The 21700-nt window shown below is 43.4% G+C and overlaps 1 protein-coding gene and 1 long non-coding RNA gene across 3 annotated transcripts; one reads left to right on the forward strand and one right to left on the reverse strand.

Moving 5' to 3' along the window:
- Positions 1 to 4176: 4176 nt before the first annotated feature.
- Positions 4177 to 13864, reverse strand: tent5c (terminal nucleotidyltransferase 5C). Of its 2 annotated transcripts, XM_089002816.1 has the most exons (3): positions 13710 to 13864; positions 12239 to 12343; positions 4177 to 7619 (listed from the first exon to the last, which is right to left on the reverse strand). In XM_089002816.1, exon 3 carries the CDS (start codon positions 7598 to 7600, stop codon positions 6440 to 6442), a length of 1161 nt encoding a protein of 386 aa, XP_088858942.1. In that variant the 5' UTR covers positions 7601 to 7619; positions 12239 to 12343; positions 13710 to 13864; the 3' UTR covers positions 4177 to 6439. The 2 variants fall into 2 exon arrangements, with proteins under 2 accessions (XP_088858942.1, XP_088858941.1); XM_089002815.1 differs by lacking the exon at positions 12239 to 12343.
- A 1970-nt stretch (positions 13865 to 15834) lies between these two features.
- Positions 15835 to 19393, forward strand: LOC148894520 (uncharacterized). The gene is made up of 3 exons (XR_016115755.1): positions 15835 to 16030; positions 19029 to 19096; positions 19334 to 19393. It is a non-coding gene; the product is annotated as an uncharacterized LOC148894520 (long non-coding RNA).
- Positions 19394 to 21700: the final 2307 nt, after the last annotated feature.

Consider the following 21700-nt stretch of genomic DNA (forward strand, 5'->3'; position numbering starts at 1 on the left):
TGTCAGACGTCTCATGGAAAAGAAGAACGGCATCTTCTTGGGGCAACTCAAGCTTCTGGTTCCCTTGATCCCCTTCAGAACTCTTCAGTCCAGTTTGGTTGGCCCGTGCTACACAACTTCTTACTCGTCCCACCTTCTCCATCTCTGCTTCCTCTTATCCTTTCCACTTCAGCAAGGCGTAACGATCCCACCTTCTTCATGCAGGGTCAAACGATCCCACCGCTGTCACCAATTGTTGCTCGGCGAGACAGCAAGCAGGTGGAAAGTTGATAAAAGTTCACTCAGCCAGATGCAGGAAGGGTATTGTGAGTTTTCTTTGTTTGAAGTTGATATCAGTTTTCGGCAGACCCCAGGTAACACTGTTGTCCTTTGTCCCAGTGGTGGGATATGAACCCACGCCTCCTGAGAGACTGGAGTCAAAACATGAGACACTATTGAGCTTTCTCATGTCTGAGCAGATTCGTAGTTGAGCGGTGTCCTTTTTAGGTACTAACACTATTGGGTTAGACCACTCACTTTTATTTCTCCCCATCCAAAACAGTTGAGTTGGGCGACCACTAATTGACTCTGAGAAGGTGATTGCAACCACCTGGGAATGGCCAATTGCCGCTGGGACCTGATTGGCCAGAAGCTCAGGTGAAGTACCTTTAAAGCCAGCCTGAGCCAGTCACTTCGAGGAGCAAGAAGAGGGACAAAGGACAACCTGGAGAGCAGTGTTACCTGGGGTCTGCCGAAAACTGATATCAACTTCAAATAAAGAAAACTCACAATACCCTTCCTGCATCTGGCTGAGTGAGCTTTTATCAACTTTCCACCTGCGTGCTGTCTCGCCGCACAACAATGTCTTTCAATTCCTTGATCTCCTTGATGTGCGTCTCACCCTGACGCATATCACATGCTTGAAAATGGTATAAAAGCAGCTGTCGTGGGACAGAGAGAATCAGACTCATCTCAGACTCACAGACTCAAAGAGACTTGCAAAGATGCGCATAGGCACGCCCGGCTCACGCCGGGCGTCGGACGGACATCACGGCACGACTTGCTCGACTCCACGCCACGATCAAGCTCTGCGCGTCACCTGCCTGGGACATGTGACAACGAACCTACTTACAAATGAAGAGAACCATCAAACTCTTTATTGGCGAGCCAGCCAGGAGGATTTTTTTCCCTCCTCCTCAGCCCAATCAACTCTCCAAATGGAAAGAACCAGATTTCCCAGCCGCCCGTGAACCCAGCATCTTCACAGCAAGACCCCTCCTGATGGGCCGCCACCACCCGTGGGCGCCCCGACCCCACCGTGAAACGTGCCGCACCCTGATGGCCAACACCATCCAATTCGCCTGGTGACTCTGCAACTAGCTGCATCGTTTATGTCCACGATCGGACATCGTCGGACATCGCTTATGTCCACGATCGGACTTCGGGAAGACGCTTCATGGCCGACTCGGCCGCCGATGTCAGCGTGCTTCCTCAGCGTCCTGCAGAGCGCCATGGCAGCGCGATCAACGCCACCGTCGCCGATGACCGGCCTGTCCGTGCCCGGCAGAATGACCAACCCCACGCTCCTTCGTCCTCACACTCCCTCATCGATTGCCCGACTCGACTGACCCCAGGTGAACGACTCTGGGGTGAGAAGACCTTCCGGAATCGACTCGACGGCCGCGAGGAAAGTTTCCATTGATCGACTCCAACTGGCAGTTGTAGAGGACACGTTGCGCATGCTCCCGTACAACGACTTCAGACACCACCGAAACTTCCTCGGCAACCTCCCCACCGAGGCCTGCCATGCCCGGTGATCGACCGTCATCGTGCCTGGCCTCGTCATCGTGCCTGGCCTCTCTGTGTCGCTGTTATTTCTTTTTCCTTCATCGCTTTCACCGACTTCGGATCCAGGAGGGGAGCCCTGTGGCATCACCGGTGCGCACCGCAGCTTTAATGTCTTTAGATTCCTTGATCTCCTTGATGTGCGTCTCACCCTGACGCATATCACACGCTTGAAAATGGTATAAAAGCAGCTGTCGTGGGACAGAGAGAATCAGACTCATCTCGGACTCACAGACTCAAAGAGACTTGCAAAGACCGGCTCACGCCGGGCGTCGGACGGACATCACGGCACGACTTGCTCGACTCCACGCCACGATCAATCTCTGCGCGTCACCTTCCTGGAAGATCTGACAACGAACCTACTTACAAAGAGAACCATCAAACTCTTTAAATGCTTTGCAAGGAGGTCAAAATCTTTTCCAGAAACGGTCACATCGCCTTAAATATCCGTTTGCCCTGAATAATATCTTAAATCTAAGTGCCACTTAGCAGTTTTTTTTTGACGACGATACTAGTGCAGCGTGTTCTACCGGAAACAAATTCCTTGTGTGTTCTACATACTTGGCAATAAAGATGATTCTGATTCTGAAATACTTCATATTTACTTGGATTATTACAATTACAGTAAAGTCTCGTTATATCGATATCGGATATATCGATAGTCCCGGTTATATCGATACTATTTCTATGCACGCACGGAGAAAATTACATGCAAACAGGGTCGGATATATCGATAGTCACGGTTATATCGATATTTTTTCGGACTCACTTGAATATCGATATAACGAGACTTTACTGTATCTTATTTTAAAGTTGGAAAACTACACTTATGACTGAACAGAGAAAAATATCCTGTGACTGTAAAGTGTCCTTGAGAGTTTTGAAAGGCACTTATAAATGAAATAAAATATTACTATATTATTATGAATTACTTTTTGACAACAGTAAATGTGTTCGTCTTATGAGTTAAGTTTACGCTGAAAATAATGATTTCTGTGTTCTAGAGTTTGGACGCTTTGTTTTGAACAACTATCATATCTCTGAATAGTGTATCAATGGCTAAAGGACAACCAACACCCCCGGGCAAGTTGCATCCATAATTTGTAAAATCACTTCAAATGACTTGTACTGACCGCATTTTACAAAGATTCCACCGAATATAGCTATATTTTACATTTGAAATTTTTTGCTGAATATCGTGAAGTCTCGTTTTCGAGTTTATGTCGATGTCGGAAGTGACGTACCATTCAGAATGCCCCTGACCGAGAAAGCGACACACAATTATTTTGAGTACTTTTTTCATCTGAAAACACCATGTTGATCACAAAACTAGAAGGAAAACGACATAAATAGCGTGATGGTGAATCATTGTGCGACAGCCAATTGTGGTAACAGGCATAAAGAAGGTGCAAGTTTACACAAATTCCCAGCAGAAAAATCAGTCAATTCCAACGGAGCAGAGCAGTATAGTGCCAGCCGAGGAGCTCCCCGGAGGGCGCGAATCCCCGGTTGGATAACCGTTGTCATCCCCTCAGCCTGACAATGGGTAGAAAGTTGCTTCCAGTGGTGAAAGACAGCAATCGTCGTAATAGTGGAGCAAAGCTAACGAACAAACATTCAGCTGCTGGAACGAGGAGCTAACCGGAGTTAGCTCCGGTCATTCATACGCAAGTTCGTAACTCGTCATCTTGAAAGTTTCAACGTTTTGGATGACCAACCATTAAACAATCTGTATTGATGTTGACAGAATCACAAAACCTTTACTCGCCCCACAATGTGGAAATTCGTAGCTTATTTGTTATTCATGTCCTTATTGTTGATGCTGTATTGTTTATTCACGGAGCTTCATGCTTCATATGTCGTGTCCTTCACCAGTTTCGTCGCTTGTACCTCGAAACAATACAGAAGCACTTCTTTAATAGATCGCAAACACTTGTGCTTTCCTCTTCAGACCCATTTGAATCATATTCATAACTGGATGAGTAACAAGAAAGCATCTTCTCCGAATCTGAACTCTCTGAAGCCATTGTTTTGATTCTGGAGAAAGGCAGTTTGTGACCGAAAATAACCACGATCAAGGGGGTGGGATTTTCTGGATCTCCCCAGTTTCAAGCTCATAAGTGGCAGTTTTGGGCAACTATAGTTATTTTTATTTGTGTTTTGCATTTGACTACAAATATCAGCCTGCGTGTTTTGGGCATTTTAGATGCTATAAAACGTTTTTCTGATGTCAGTTAGGAAACAAAACAATGGTGTTTGTTGTCTTTTAAGGCTTTTCAACTGACCTTATTTAAGATGCATATATAATGATAATCACTGTTCTAAACCACTTTCCCGGAAAGAGTTTTAAAAAAGACAGGTAAATGCTGCATTCAATATATTTATTAATCATTTCGTTTTCAAACCCATTTTCCCCGTACATGTGAATATTTCCAAGGAAAATGCTGACTTAGATCAAAGTGCTGAAAAATGGGGAAAGGGGGACTCCGCAAATTGTCACCGTAGTTTTCACACGGACAAAAACCTGTCTTCTTCCAAAAATAAAGTTAATGTGATATGTATATATGCGCACGCGCACACACACGCAAAAAACTCTTGAGAAAGTTCTCATGGTATAAAACCACTGACCATTCCATCACCACAACATAGCGAGCAAAACAAGACTGTGGGCGCCACCTGCTCCCCACGAAGAGCATGCACAAGGAAGCAGCGATATAACTGACAAGTTTGCAGCGTGGAGGAAACAAAAACTGAAAAACGAACAAAAAAGGCACTTTAAACCTCAAATTTAATTTATCCCTGATAACAGACATCTCATAGACACCTTCAATAATCAGAGTAAAATAACGGAAACAAAAATATAGGCCACGTTTCTTCAAGGTTCTTAGCCCTTAAATTGGCAGTTTCGTGACTAGGCGCAGCATTTACACCTGCCTGTGAACACAAGCAAAAACAAGGAGTCATAACTCATGATCGCCAAACAGAGAGCACCACAGGGCTGTTCTGACAAAGCTAAGATGGCTGCCCGAGCAACCAAATCTATCAAAGTCACAAGCGTGAGCCGCCATGATTGAGAGTCCTTTACATTAGATTGACAATGCTCAAAATTGTTGCACTCACACAAAATGAAAGTTAAAAAAAAAAAGGAATTGGGGGGACGATAATCCCTGAGCAAATGCTCATTAGGTCATTCACCTTCTTTATCGACTAAATAGGAACATTGTTGCACTCAGGGAGTGCAGGAGTGGGTGGAAGTAAAGAGTTTGATGGTTCTCTTTATTTGTAAGTAGGTGAGCAGGGACAAAAAGAACAGGAAATAAAATGAATAAAACACCCACCAGAATTTTCCTAAATTGGGCATTGCGCTAGCACTCCTTCTATTAAAGAGTCTGAAGAATGACAACCTGCCTCTACCAAGCATCTCGAGCAAATTTGATCAACTAAAAAAAAATGTGAAGAAAAAAAAAATAGAGTGTCAGTGGGCAGCAATGCAATTCACAAGGTGCGCACGGCAGGGAGGGCAGACGGAGGGCAGGGCAGGGGGGAGCGGCAGGCCACGCCACCCTCCACTCCAGATAAGAGTTGCTGCCGGTTATCTGGTACAAACACAGGCGGAGGGAGCATCGTACCGGTTGAGGCAACCTATTCTGAGAAAACATTGGGGACAGTTGCGCATTGGCGCTGTGGGCTGTTTGGGTGGGGGAAAAACAAAATAAAAATTGCTGCCCGTTGCGTAACAGGTCAAGTAACAGGGGTAGTGTACACCACTTTACAACGCTAATAATAGCATGATGTCAACAAGCACACCTGGTATCTTTACCCATGACCACACAAGGAGTGTGCAGCAAGCCCCTCCACCTAACTTCAGTGTGATTAAGGATAATTATAGAAGAAGGCTAAGGCTCTGGTTGCGGGCCCAGCATGGGGACATGCCACATGCTTCTGCATGGAAGGCCCAAGTAAGACCGTAGAAGTAATGCGTATTTTAGGTCTGAAATGCCACAACACAAAAACAAAAAAAACACAAAAATCTACCTGTGCACTTTGTGGTCAGAAACTTGTATTGTCATGATTAGTCATTTCGATGCCTCAGCGTGAAGGTGCTGAGAAAACCAGACGCTGAGATACATGGGCATGTGACCATTATCAACTCACCTGTGCACATTGAAAAAGATTTTTTTTAAACACGTTGCAGGCTCTTGTTTTTTTCTTTTCCTTTTTGTAAGACATTTCTAAGTCAAAAATTTAATTAAAACAAAATTGACTCCACATCATATACCAGATACACCAACCCGTTTTTCCTTTCATTTTTGGGTACACCGTATTACACTTTCCCATAGATAGTATGTTTTAACATATTTTCCATAATTGAAGGACAAAGGAAAAAAAGAGAAGCAAAGAAAAAAGCCTAATTTAGGCTTCATGAATCTTTTGAGGGGTTATCAGCATCAAGCAAGAAAGAAAATCAGGAATAATATTTAAAAATATCACATGATCCATCAGAAGTGAAACCATACCAAAGGGTTCCCAAAAAAACGAAAGGCTTCATTCAGAAAATGCTGTGACCTTTGTTGTGCTTTTTTTTTGTTTCCCCTCGGCCGCCCGAGTCAATATATTAGTTGCACGGCAGCCACGTGGGAATGTTCTGGTTGGCCACGTAGTAGTTGCTGAAGTTGTGGTCCCGCACGTACGGTGCTGGCTGGTAGTAGCAGGTGACGCAGGACGCGTCGGGTATGGCGTTCTGCTCGGCGAGTACACGAAAAGCCATGAGCGAGATGAGGTGCAGAGTCTGGCGCCGCTCGTGGCCCATTAGGCACACGGTGCTCTCGTTGACCACGCGGCGCAGGATCATGAGGTAATCGTACTTGCTGGAGTCCTCGCCCACAAAGTGGCTGTGGAGGTATGCCTCAACTTTGCGCTGCTGCTCACTGATGTCGGGGAAGTCGATAAAGAAACGCGAGCACATGTAGCGCTCCAGGGCCTTGAACTCCTCTTCGCTAGCGGGCCGAAAGTCACGCACCAAAAGGTTGCAGTATTTCAGCAGCCCACCGCCACGAATTTCCTCGGGACGCTTGGTGGCGATGAGCTTGTCACGCAGGTGCCCCAGCGCAACATCAAAGTCGCCATACACGCTCTCGCTGTTCACTGACGGGTGGCACTCAGGAGACATAGGGTTGGCAGTCGTGGCATCACCTGCCGCGTAGAAAGCCAACACAGAGTCCAAAACGATCTGGAAGGAGTCAACGCTGAATTCAAACTGGCGGCGGATGCAGTCGACAAACTTGAGCTCCACGTTGCGCCCGTTGTTGTTGGACAGCGAGATGAGGCTCCAGCGGTCCTGCTCTGTGTTGACTTTCACCATCTTCTGCACGTAGGCCTCCTTGAGTGTCGCCGGCGTGATCTTTTCCTTGTTGACACCCTCAGGCAGGAAGTCCAGCAGGGTGCCAAGCACCACGTCACGAATGAGCCGGAACTCTGACTCGTGCGGCAGATCCACCCTGAAGATGATGTCCAGGTCCTTGTAGCTCCAACCCAAGTCACGCACCAGCACGTGGCTGGCCGTCGAGCCGTTCAAACGTACGTCCTTCACGCAGATGCCGCTCAGAGTCAGGCTGGAGCGCACCCGCGCCACAATGTCTTTCAGACGCACCTCCAACGTGGGGAAGTTTCCGCGACCGTGAACCGGCACCACCTCGCTCAGGACCCCATCCAGGCAGTTCACTTGCTCCCATGACAGAACGTTGACTGCAGCACTTGTTGCCACTTTGGCAGCCATCTTCTCATGTATATTTGAGCTGAGGAGGAAGGGGAGACATTAATGTAACCGGATTGGAACTTTTTCCGTTTGAGTTCTTTTAAATGTGTGCATCTGTGCGCTGAAGTTCTATTCTTTTTTAACATGAAACTTGTTCAAGGCAATGATTCGCTTTTTCAGATCCATGCTGAGCTTCTTTGATTTACCCATTCTTTGCGGGCGTTTGCATCCAATGAGCCCTGTTAAAATGGCCTTAGCGAAGTCATCAACTGTAGTCACTCATAATCACTCACAAAAAGTTAAGAGGCCATGCTATGAAGCTCATTTCGCTGACAACTTTCCGAATCACCAACATTGCTAATTGGTGTTGGTGTATGTATATTTTTGACCCAGCAGATTTGATCACTTTTTTTCTCTTCACCCATAGTAAAGTCATAAAAGAACCGAATCTTCATCTTCATGAACGTTTTTGTGACAAAGCAGTATCTGTTCCAATGACTATATCAGAGAAAAATCAGAGTTGTAGAAATAACTGGAAACTCAACAGAGCCATGACATTATGTTCTTCACAAGTGTTTGTAAACTTATGACCACAACTGTACATGGAGAACGTACAACAAATTAATGAATCACTCGTTTTCAAATCTGAAGTGAAGAATAATGACTTATTGTAGTTTACATACCACAATAAGTCATTATTATTATACAGATTATTATTATTATTATTATTATAGATTAGATTAATATTATTAATCTTTATACAGAAAGATTGGTTCTGACTTTAGCAGGCATCATGGCACTTGACATTCTTCATTTGCTTTAGCAGGCCGGATAAAAAAGATGTGGCGAGCCAGATTTGGCCCCCAGGCTTTGACTTTGACAACTGTGCTGTACATTGTCACACAGCATTCAACCACTCCAGTGATCAAAGCCAAGAACTCTAAATGCTGGGTTTTTTTGTTTGACAAATTTATCATGCAATTATTTTATATTGTACATGTATTCATGGTTTTAATTCGCACATTTACTACAATTATGAGTGTACGAATGGATCAATGATTGGTCAGTGTCTCGAAACACATTTTTGCTCAATTTATGCCAATGGAGGAAGCCTCATGTTTTTACAGCACATCAAAGTAGGCGATCAATTTGTATCATGATCATGATATTCTATTGATATCAGGAGAGATATCAATCAAATATACTTAAGAAAATGTTGTTTGATAGAAAATAAGCTATCTGAAAGCAAACCCAAATAAAGCCATTGTGTAGCTTGCACAAAACACAAGCAGCATCACGCTCATGCAGAATAAGAAAACGGCATTAAGTTTGTTCAAATATTGTCAAAAAGGTGTTTGATCTTTAGCTTGACCAATTTATTTGACAAAGTTGCTTGGCATTATGAAAAATTAAGCACATGTTCACATAAATTCAATGATTTTTCCCCTCACAGTGGTTGTATTCAATAGTTTAAAATGTACTATACTGTATCTCCATATTGACCACTATGAATAATCATAGCTATATACTCTTCAGTCATATCGTTGAGCCCTACCACTTAATCCCAGGACGTGGAATTTATACAACAGTAGATAGCAACATGTATTTTTTTTTATATATTTCTATGCCATGAATGAAATGTTGAATGTGGCAGGAACAATTCCGTCCCAGTTATGACTTCATAAGGCTGAGTGTAATGCTTGATGAGTCCATTGTTGTAAATTGAGAACTGTTAATTTACTCTTGTGGGTACTTTGATGAGCGCTGCTGCTGAAGCAGTCGTCATCATTCTGTTCACATTTTGAAATGCAAAAAAGAGGGCATCTAACAATGGTTCAACAGTACCATGCCATTCTCATGCTTCAAACGGGACATTCTCAGACGAAGTGGCCACTCAGTGTCACACAGTGTCATCAACAGGTTGCCATAGAAACACAGAGACTGAAAGAGTCACATAAATATGTAGCAGTGGACGTACTTTCACCACATTTCATCCCATGCTCATGACCCCTACATTGTTAACAATGCCTTTAAACCAGATGATGAATGCCAGTCAACTCCAGGTACATTTAACTCATTCCTCCCGGCAAACGACTACGGTCGTGTTTTTACTTCCGGGTATCCCGGGTCACGCCTCCAGTCGGGCTGAAGCGATAGCAAATAATGCCGGATGACTACAGGCGGGCCGTGAATGGATGTTAACCATTTACGGACGATTGTGCTTCTCGATCGAGAAAATGAAAGGTAGCAGTTAAAGTGCAGATTGAAACTGATGCGGCACAAGCCTTAAATCAGATTATATGCAGCTTTGCCTTTAAGAGCGTCAGTGACATCGTCTCCATCATGCGCAACACAATGTGCTCTCCTCCATCTTCAAAGCGCCTTCTATTTTTCGTCATGGATGAAATATCATGTAAGTATATGTCGTAACTATTTTATGAGCTATACTGAAATGCATAAACTAACGCTAACTTGTTTATTTACCGAGATATATTAAAAATGAGTATCCTGAATTCTGTATATTCTAATGCTAACACTATTTTCATGATGATATTGTTGATCCTGACTTGGTACCCGATGCGAATAATTGTAAGTGACTGGTGCGTTTTCCATTAATAGCTGTACCTCATAGCTTTGCATTCTCAATATGATTATAGAAACAGAGGTCCATACGTTTTTTTTTTATAAAATACCCATGTACTGTATATCTTTCCAGATCCTGATGAGAATGAAATACATGACCATGTTGATGAAGACATTTTGGCATTTGACACAATTGTGACTGTTGCATTGATGAACTTCTATCACCATTCAAATACTTTAGGGATGATCAACTACGTGCTTCATACGCTATCTCCAGGAAATCACTCAAATGGTGGAAATACCTGTTCTGGTTTCTAGTGGATATTTGTATTTGCAATGGATTTATACTGATGAAACTCTCTCCAAACAATCAAGTGAAAACCAGAACTGGTCGCCTCCGAAGAAGGACTCATTTAAAATTCAGGACAAACTTAGCTCATCAGTTGTTTGGCAATTACAGAAGGAAAAGAAAAAGAGAATGCATGCAGGAGAATGACACTCTTCAATGGCCAGTAGAATGATAAAAAGAGAACATGTAAAGAGTGTGCAAAGAAGAAAATTAGTCGCGAGCCAAGAACAGGTTGTGACCAATGCAAGGTGAACCTATGCATTCCATGTTTTAAACCATACCACAAATAAAAACATCCTGAATTATTTTAAATGCATTCTATGTTTATTTCATGCATATGTGACTTGTTGTGAATGCACTTTGTTGTAATTTGCAGGTTTTGGAATAAAAAAAAAAAATCTTCATTAACATTGCAATAATTTTCTAAAACTTCAATTAATTTCACAAAAAAAACTTTCTTATTCTATTATATGTTATGAAATTGTACTGAAAGTTTCATAAAGATTGAACAACAAATGAAGTTATACCAGTTTATTTGAACACACATGTTAGTTATGAATTTCCTGCTGAAGCCACTAAGGGAGCATACTACAAAGCTAGGCTGCAGGCTCTGTAGGCTGTGGGGGAAGAAATGCAAAATGCCTGCTAGGGAGTAAAAAAGTTAAGGCAGGTGAGAGACACTTAAGTGTCACGCCAGATCATTCGATATTTTTTACATTTGTGTGGTCTGCATGCTATACCAAGGGTACTGCAAGGGTACTCGACACACCAGTCAGCACAGGTGTCAGCATCTTGATGGGCCTGGGCGTCTCAGTGTGGCTCAGAAATGGGGGGGTGACTTGTTGGTGACTTCAAGGAGAGCGCTATACGTCAGTCACTGTTTTCAGCGGAAGAACTTTTGGTGGTGGCACCAGTTGAGACAGACCTTCCCTAAACCTGTTCCTATGAGATGAGCTAAATTGCTGTGGAGAGGTTCAAATCCTTACACCCCAGAACCAAAACAACCCAATGGCTGCCCTTCAAGAAGAATGGAATGAAATGCCTTACCGGCTGATAACTTGAGAACAGCATGAGACAAGTTTTAAGTGATACTCAAGGGCACATGACGAGTAATTGAAATGTTGACATTTGTGTACCCATCATTGTGGTTAACTTTTGTTTCAATTAATTGCAAGAAGAAATCACCAGTGCATCTTTCCACTTAAACCATCTCCTATTTGCATAGTGAAATAATTATTTCATTTGTTTCCTCACAAACAGTGAAATGGGGACTGTTTAGGTGGAACACAAAGCTAATGCACTTCCAGAAAGAGGGTTTTTTCTCTAAAGAATTGATAGATCCACATGTTCATTGTCAATGTTGCTATGTACTCTGTGAGCAGTTAATTATCCACATACATTTTTAATTACTCTTTCGAATGTTTGAAATTGTTCATAGAATGTTGCTACCCTAGCAGATTGGCCATGATTTTAATGTTTGTAGACATTATCATTCAAATTTTTTTAATGGTCCAGTGGATGCATATAAACAGTGACGTGCGGTGAGGTTCATGGCTGGTGAGGCACTGACGTCATCAGTCAGATTTACAAACATATAAATTCTTCAGCGTAGCTTATTCACCATTTGATTGGCAACAGTTAATGTGTTTTGTTTAAAATGTCATGTCAGCATTCTTTATATAAACTGTAGCATAGAAAAAAAGAATTAAAAAACATTATCGTGTTACCTTTACTTATAAATGAAGTCCATGCGCCGATCCTTCTGAAGAAAGGCATTGATACCTTCTTTGTAGAAGCCTATCTTTCTTTCATTAGATATGTAATCCTCCATTCTGAAAATAAGGCCAAGCAACACGAAAAAAATGACTGCATGGTTGCCCTTAACTTGCTAACTGTTTACTGTAGCTTCTCATCTCATCTCATCTCATTTTCCGTACCGCTTATTCCTCATTAGGGTCGCGGGGGTTGCTGGAGCCTATCTCAGCTGTAGCTGTACTGTAGCTTGTGCTCACTAATTCTATTATTCTGCGCCCCCTGTCATGAGGCAGGAGAACTATGTGCCTTACCTATGCACACAGTTTTGATAAAAATAAAATAAACACTGTTGTGCAGTGTTTATAATGTAAAGTCACTCTACATTATATACACCAGCTAAACTGTAGAAATGTAGTTCATATACTAAAAGTGTTTGAACACTAATAGCGATATGCAGGGGCACAGCAATGCGGTCTCACTGCAGAGCAAGACAGCACAGTGAGCATAGTGATTGCGCAATCCATGGTGAGGCTCAGCAGGCTGCTGCCTCACCGCTATTCTGTACTTAGTATTTGAACGCTAAATGTGAAAATCCAGCCATTTTTACAAAAAATAAAAAATAAAAATCCAAAAATGATTAAATTAAATGGAAAAGAACTTTAAGGTACAAATCACTAAATAAATATAACTGTTTATATTTTTTTTTTCATTTGATATTTCGATGATGACAGGTGAGGCACGGCTTTACCTGCCTCCCCTGACTGCACGTCACTGCATATAAATGTATACATGCTGTACCTAATGAAATGATCTGGAAGTGTTGCTAGTCATTTGATGGCACGTCAATTAAAAGTTTTGTTTGAGTATGTTTGAATAGTAGCCGATGAGACCAGTGTTAATCCCAAAGGTAAATCGGGTTTGGTAATATTCGATTTCACTCGTATGTGACAGCATCCACCGCACACACGCACCCTCGCACGCACGCAACACACAATACACACATTGAGTTTGACTTCCAGAACAACTCGAGCACCCGGTCCATTATGCCATTTTTCCAGAGTCTATCTTAAAAAACGCGTGTTCACGCACGCGCACAACCGCATCCAAAATTACCGACCGGGCTCTTGCATAAATGAGCTACTTTTAAATCGGACAAAGCTTTAGTCTCTCGTATAAAAATGAATAACACACCACATCAGTAACGTCAACAAGAAGGGGAGAAGGTTTGCTTGTTATTGAATGAGCAAGTTAGCTCTGAAGTTAGCTCACCCATATGGCGACACTCGCAATCGGACATTTAACACAGCTGTTTTACATCAGTCCACAAGACAGCGAAACGAAAAATTCACGTAAACCGCTCCAAACACAAGTTTTTAATTGAGAGTTATTCTGGTTGTAATTAACCAGCAGAAAAAGTAACACAAAAAGAGATGTAAGAAATACCTAAGTTTTCAAGAATTCCCCGCGGTCATTCAGGGTGAGTGGACAGGTGTAAAAAGAGGCTGAAGATTTCCTTCGAGTATTCGCAGAAGCCAGCATGAGTCCACGAATGCTTGTGACACGGACACGCTTCGATGTCAGAAAACGTCGCTCTTTACAGCGTCCTCCCAGCGGTGAAAAGTGCAGCGGTTTTATAGAACCGCAGCACGACAGAGTGGAGCACATGAACATCCGCGCAATGATAGAGTCCCACGTGAACTACTTGTTCTGAGTGAGTGCGTGTATATGTTTTGATTTGAGATCTTAAAATGAATAAAAAAATCTCAATAAGCGATTGGATGAAATATCATCTGTGTGAGATTGATTACAATGTGGTTCTTGCTATATGTTTCTGTTTGTATAAGTGTGCCCGATGAGTACGTTGATTGGTCATTCATGGTTTACGTTGCCGTTCAACTGGAGCAGGTTCCAACTATACCTTCGAGCTGGCGACTTCTTCAGATGGTGGGATATTTTCAGGTCTTAGAACTTTATTGAAAATTGAGAGGAAATATTAATCATAAAGAAAACTCAAATATTTTTTTTCTCTAGTTATTCCTCGTTATTACAAGGTTCATCTTTGATGGCTTCACATTTTCACATATTTTTCCCGTGCAGTACCACCCCTCCCTACATTTCATTGTGTTCCGCATCCTGATTGTCTCGGGGGCGAATGAGAACATCTTCTCTACCTCTTTGCCACACAACTTGCAATATTTTATCTCTTCAGTACTGTATATCAGAATAAGGCTTTCTTGATTTGCCAAGTACAATATGTAGAAAACACAAGGAAGACGGAATTTGTTTATTGATTTCATTTTATTTTATTTCGTTGTGGTGTGGTGTGCTGTGTGTGTGTGTGTGTGTGTGTGTGTGTGTGTGTGTGTGTGTGTGTGTGTGTGTGTGTGTGTGTGTGTGTGTGTGTGTGTGTGTGCGTGTGTGTGTGTGTGTGTGTGTGTGTGTGTGTGTGTGTGTGTAGGTCTCGTTTGCGCCCCCCGGTGGGGACATCAACCTGACTGCACGCAGCCCGGTGGGGACTCATGTACCCGCGGTGCCCTAAAATGAGGTCCCTATGGGCAAATTGCTCTGAGAGACTTCAAACCATGTTTTAAAGATGTTTCATGACATTTCCTAAAGTGTCCCCACGGGTGCATTCCAGACCCAAAAAAATGTGTGAGTGTATGAGACCCTAATGTGCCAGACTGGTGTACGCCAGGGATGTGGCTTCGCACCAGTCCTGTTCAACATCTTCCTCCTGTGTGTGACACTGTTGCTCCATGAGAGGATCGAGAAGAACAGTGGGGTTACCATAGATTTCCGGCTTGATGGAAATCTATTCAACATGAGGAGGCTCCAGGCAGTCACGAAAGTAAGATCAGAGCAAGTCATCGAACTCCAATATGCAGATGACTGTGCAGTTGTGGCCCACACACCAGAAGCACTACAAGCTAGTCTCTCAGCTGCTGCAGATGCCTATGGTAGACTGGGCCTCTCTGTCAATGTGGAAAAGACTGAGGTAATCTGTCAGTGGGCATCCATTCCTCGAGTTCATCCACCAACATTCACCATCTCCAATAAGTCACTAGCAATAGTGGACTCTTTCAAATACCTGGGCAACTTTCTCTCTGACGACTGCAGCATTGACAGAGAGATACAAAACTGGATCAAACAGGCATCAGCATCTTTTGGCAGACTTAGGAGAAGAGTCTTTCAAAGATCTCAAACACCACACCAAGACTGCAGTTTATCAGGCTGTTGTTGTGTCAACCCTCCTCGACAGCTGCGAAGCATGGACCCTGTACAGTCGCCACCTCAGTATGCTTGAGGCCTTCCACATCAAGTGCCTACAATGCATCCCTGGGCTATCTTGGAGAGACAGAGTCCCCCACACTGAAATACTCTGCAAAACCAACAGCACCAGTGTGGAAGCTACCCAGCACCAACTTCGCTGGCTAGGCAATGTGATCAGGATGCCAGAAGAGCGCTTGCCACGTAAGGTGCTTTATGGCCAGGTCCATCTCGGCCGTCACCTGGCAGGAGGCCCCAAAAACACTATAAAGACCAGGTGAACACGGCCATGAAAAAATGTGGCCTGAACCCGACCGACCCAGCTGGAGGACATTGCAGTTCAACGCTCCATCTGGCGGCAGCTCCTCCAACAAGGCATACAGAAACTTGAGGAAGACCGAGGTGACCGACGGACCAGGAAACGTCAAAGGAGACATCATGCCAGTGCCATACCCACAACCCAGTCATCATCGGACACGATGGACAACCTTAAGCAAGTAAGACATTGTAGCAGTAGAGGAATGAGCATGCCCGCCATAACATATTTATATGTGAAAATATGTATAAGTAACACAAGGCCTACAATTGGTGCGTTGCATGTAGCATTCGATGTCACGGCCAGATGCCAACAACGTGGCACACTAGCATCAAGAGCATCCAGCATATTTCATTCAGATAATGATGAAACTGACATAGATTGGTCTCATAAATCGTATTTTAGAGACTGTTGTCACCACCTTCACTATGGTTCATGCTTCAGTGCAGCCAGCATTACTCTATGATTTTTATAAAATCGAATTAAATTGATACATACAGCTAATATTGCAGCCCCAATTCTATTGTAAACGCAAAAACACATGTGCAACGATGCATTTGGGCGCGCGTCTATCACGATTGGCCCATATTGCTACGTGATCTGCACCTCATATGACATACTTCTTTTAAAATAGCTAAAGAAACCATTTTAGTTAAACAGCAATTGAAAACTGTTCGTTTTGCTTGAGAGGTTTTCACTTTCGTCGTGATTCGCTGGAAACTGCTGAGATAATATAATCGAATAATCATTTACCCATGATACATTGCAGTATTTACATCGAACGGCATCAACATAAATGGTTGCATTATGGAGCGAGAGAACAGGAGTAAAACCCTAAAATATATTAAACACGAACATTTTCATTTTTTTAAGAAGCAACGGAGTGACAATTTGTTTCAGCAAACTGCTGTTAACGATTCGAATTTAGCGGATAAGGGACATTATTTCAGAGCTGTTGCAGCACATTGGAAATCTTCCAAGCAAAGAAATTTAAGTAGACACCAATGAGAAATATTGTACTAAGTCTGTTCTCTTTGTCATCTCTGTACCGTAGCATATGAAAATAGCACAGCATTTATTGTGTAGTAACTTAAGAATATAGAAATAGTTTGTTTATTTTATCCATCCATCCATGCATCTTCTGCCGCTTATCAGGGGTCGGGTCGCGGGGGCAGCAGCTTCAGAGGCAAGCCCAGACTTTCCTCTCCTCAGTCACTTCTTCTAGCTCGTCCTGGCGGATCCCGAGGCGTTCCTGTGCCAGATGGATGACATAGTCTCTCCAGCATGTTCTGGGTCGTCGCCGGGGTCTCCTGCTAGTGGGGCATGCTCGGAACACCTCACCAGGGAGGCATCCTGGGGGCATCCTAATCAGATGCCCGAAACACCTCATCTGGCTCCTCTCGATGTGGAGGAGAAGCGGCTCGACTTTGAGCCCCTGCCGGATTACCGAGCTTCTCACCTTATCTCTAAGGGAGAGCCCGGACACCCGACGGAGAAAGCTCATTTCGGCCGCTTGCATCCGGGATCTCGTTCTTTCGGACACAACCCATAGCTCATGACGATAGATAAGGGTTGGGACGTAGATCGACCGGTAGATTGAGAGCTTTGCTTTTTGGCTCAGCTTTTTGGCTTCATCATGCACGATGACAGCGTGGCTGGACGTGGGCGTGCACTGCCAGACACCCAGTGTCACCCTGGACAGCCACCTGGAAGGAGGTCTCGGCCGGACGTTGACGTGGACGTTACGGCTCGTCGAGTGACGCAATTCAAACTCGACGAAGCGTGGGCTAACATGGACGTTGCACTGTCAGGCACAGGGTGGAAATGACACTGGTCCGTTGTACCTGCGGGATCCGATGGTTGGTCGGGTCATTCTGTCACGTTTTGCAAGGTGGGGATGGCGGGTGCGGATCCCAAAAAGCAGGCAGGAGGGAGCAGGAGATTGTTTGACAAATGGTATTAAAATAAAGGTCAGCAGGAACAAAATGTAAAACATCAAAATCATCTGAAAAGAAAAAAACAAAGTATCAAAAGAAAACCAAGTGTAAAAGTCCGCCAAGGTTAAACAAACACATGCACAGCATGCAACGCATGCAATTGCAGACAAAGCATGCAACAAACAATGACACGACACCGGATGGTCGTGCCGGGAGTCCTTTTAAGTGTCACTAATTGTAACGACCAGCACCTGCGAGGCAGCAGGCAGGGCTGACAGCGCTACCCGGTGGTCGCCAATCCGAACGTGGCAGTCCGCCAAGGATCGGGACGACCAGCACCTGTGCAGGTGCAGGCGGGGCCGACAGCGCCACCCGTTGGTTGCCAACCAGATCATGACAGTACCCCCCCTTCAAGGGACTGCTTCCAAAAGTCCCAACAGTCTCCCAAAAGGTCCACTCGCCAGGGAACAATGGTGGAGACGGCAACCGCTGCCTCTCCAGCATACGATGGGCGGCGGCCCGATGGGAACGGGACTCGGCCTGGGGTGGACAAAAACGCGGCACGGAGCGTCATGGGCGTGAGTGCGATCCCTCTCGCACGTTCACGCGACGACGCATGGCTCAACGCGAACGTCGAACTTCCAGTCGCAGAGTGGCATCCCGGACGGCCGTATGGGACAAGGTCTCGGCCGGACGCCGACGTGGGTGTGAACTGCCCGGCGCCGGGGAAATGAGACCAGTCCTGAGCCGCTCTGGGATCCAGAGTCAACTGACGTTGACGCGGACGTTGCACGGCTCGTCGTGGATGCGACTCAATTCATCATGCACGATGACAGCGTGGCTGGACGTGGGCGTGCACTGCCAGACACCCAGTGTCACCCTGGACGGCCACCTGGAAGGAGGTCTCGGCCGGACATTGATGTGGACGTTATGGCTCGTCGAGTGACGCAATTCAAACTCGACGAGGCGTGGGCTAACGTGGACATTGCACTGTCAGGCACAGGGTGGAAATGACACCGGTCCGTTGTACCTGCGGGATCCGATGGTTGGTCGGGTCATTCTGTCACGTTTTGCAGGGTGGTGATGGCGGGTGCGGATCCCAAAAAGCAGGCAGGAGGGAGCAGGATGTTGTTTGACAAATTGTATTCAAATAAAGGTCAGCAGGAACAAAATGTAAAACATGAAAATCATCCGAACCGAAAAAAGTGGCAGCACCTCAAAATGTAATTTTTGTTTTTGCAGGAACAAAGTCGTTGGATGAGATATGATATGGAGAGATAGAGAAGACTCAACCACAAACGTCAACCAAGGTATAAGGACTGCATTTTACTGTTCGCTGAACTATAGTCTGCCACAAAACAAAAGTTAAACTTAACTTTATCTACACTGTTCTAACTTGCAACTTCAGTTACAGTGTCAAATCCTTAGACTTCAGCCATCTGCATTTTGTGACAGATAATATTTGAAGAGAGTAACCCATTTATGCTGTAACCAAACATTCTTTCATTGGCAGTTGATTTGATGTTTTTTTTTTTTAAATCACAAAGAGAGCTCCAATGATGACGACAGCCATGACCACACTTCTAGTGATGTTGGTCATAGTGCAGGTGTCCCTGAGCTGCAGAGGCCGGTCAGTATCATCATAAGAATCTATTGTGCTTAATCTATTGCAAATTCCCCCATTGTGGGACTATTAAAGGCTTTCTGATTCTGATTCTATGAATCATAGATATGGGGAAAACATATTATTTGAAAACCAGGATTTAACATTTCTTGGTATGTTTTGAATAGCTATTAGATTCTTATTCATTCTCATGTTATTATGAGAATAATAAAGGATACCCTGAAATCACTGGATTGTATCATACATAAATACAGTGAGAGGGGAAAATGTTTTTCAAGAGTAATTAAAGCAACACTTCGATAAGCTGCATCGCTTATGGTCCAATTAGCATCTCTTCAAAACAATTGTCTTCCTATTACAATGTCTAATACGAGAATGAGCATGCTGAAGTTCAAAATTTGCACCAGAGAGATCTTTTGAAATTGTTTATTTCAATATTTCAACAGTTCTATGGGAATTCGCAAAAGTGTGTAGCAAATAAACTGCTATATATATATATATATATATATATATATATATATATATATATATATATATATATATATATATATATATATATATATATATATATATATATATATATATATATATATATATATATATAAGAGTGGTTGGCACACATTATGTACAGAATTTTACGGTTAGTAATCTCTCTCTCTGTCTCTCCCTCTTTCAGCTTAACATGAAAATGATTGAACAAACCATGGACGATTCTCTGTCGAGTTCTGACAATACTGATGATGAATATGTTCCCAAACCTAGAGAACAAACAAGTGACAGCTTGGTAGAAGAAACAGAGCAGCAGAAGAACAAGAGGACAAAGAGACGGAAAGTGCCTTCGACCAACCCACGGAAAGTACATGTAACTTCACATAAAAAAAGACATGAGACACCGTCTTATACCCTGGACACGGATAAACCCATGAATCAAAAAAATGACGTTCTTCGTGAAGGTCAAGGAATGTTGATACCTCGTCAACAATCCCAAAAAAACGTGGAATCGAAAGATTACATGCATTGCGTGAATTGTCAAGGCTACTTTATGAGGAGAGCAAGGTGGAGGCACATGCACAGGTGTCACTTAAACATGCATGTGCAAAATTTGAAACCAAGAAAGACTAGGGTTCAGGCCTTGTGTGAATATGCTCAGCCCGTTCCAGATGGTGTAAATGAACAGTTTTGGAAAATGGTGCTTGATATGCATCAAGATGCAATCACAAATGCTGTGCGTAACGAAAAGGTGATTCTGAAATTTGGGGAACACCTCTTCAATAAGCATGGGCATGATGTCTCAAAACATGACTCCATCAGACAGAATACTCGTCATGAATGTGGGATACTGGATGAAAACACATTGTTTTTTGCAAGACCACAAGCTCCCAGTCACTTAAGAGGATCATATGTAATTCGTCAGATAGCCCTAAACTGCGGCGCAAAAAATCTAGAAGCATTGTCTTCCACAAAATTGAGAAAGGACAAGGCCACAATGTCCAAAGTTCTCAATTTAAAAGACAATGAAAAGGACAATCTGGCAGACTTCCTAGGCCATGATATCAGAGTGCACTGTCAATTTTTATCGGCTGCGGGAGGGGACATTTCAGCTTGCAAAAATGAGCAAGGTACTCATCGCTCTGGAAACGGGAAGTTTGTCCCAGTTTAAGGGCAATAATTTGGATGAAATCAACATTGATTCCCATGGTAAGAACACATTTGCATATTTTAGGAAATAATTGCACCCATTTTTTTCTCTGCCAGCTGAAGTTTTATCTGTGTTTCCTCTGTTCCTCAGAAAAACTATGTGTTGACACTGATGTGTCAGGCACTGATGATGAGGAAGATAAATATATGACAAAATGTACTCCTACATCAACATCATCGCCACAATCATCTGATATGTTTATGACTAACATTTTTAGGTCAAAATATATTTTGTTCAATGCCTTCCCGAAAATGTAGACCATTGGTGTCATTCATGTCAGTTCATGTTGACACAGAAAATAATTGTAAATTCAGAACAATAATTGTGAATTTCTCCATTGCGAGTCTAATAAAGGGCAATGTAATGTGATCTAATCGAATCTTGCACAAGGAGAGTGGAAGGAGGGTCAAGCAGTCACTGATGCTGAGACAGCAACGTACCCACCCGAAATCCAGTTCGTGGATTTCATTCAACAATATAACATCACATCTATCATACATAGAATAAGGTATATTGTGTGTAGTTTTAAGGCTTATTTAGTTGAAAATTATATTTTATGGAGACCTGGGAACGGATTATTCCCATTTTAAT

The sequence above is a fragment of the Hippocampus bargibanti genome, linkage group LG08, assembly GCF_051943395.1.
Source record: "Hippocampus bargibanti isolate YZ-2025 linkage group LG08, ASM5194339v1, whole genome shotgun sequence".
NCBI classification, from domain to species: Eukaryota; Metazoa; Chordata; class Actinopteri; order Syngnathiformes; family Syngnathidae; genus Hippocampus; species Hippocampus bargibanti.

Coding starts and splice junctions, on each gene's coding strand:
- tent5c (XM_089002815.1), bottom strand. CDS start 7,600: ATGGCTGCCAAAGTGGCAACAAGTGCTGCAGTCAACGTTCTGTCATGG.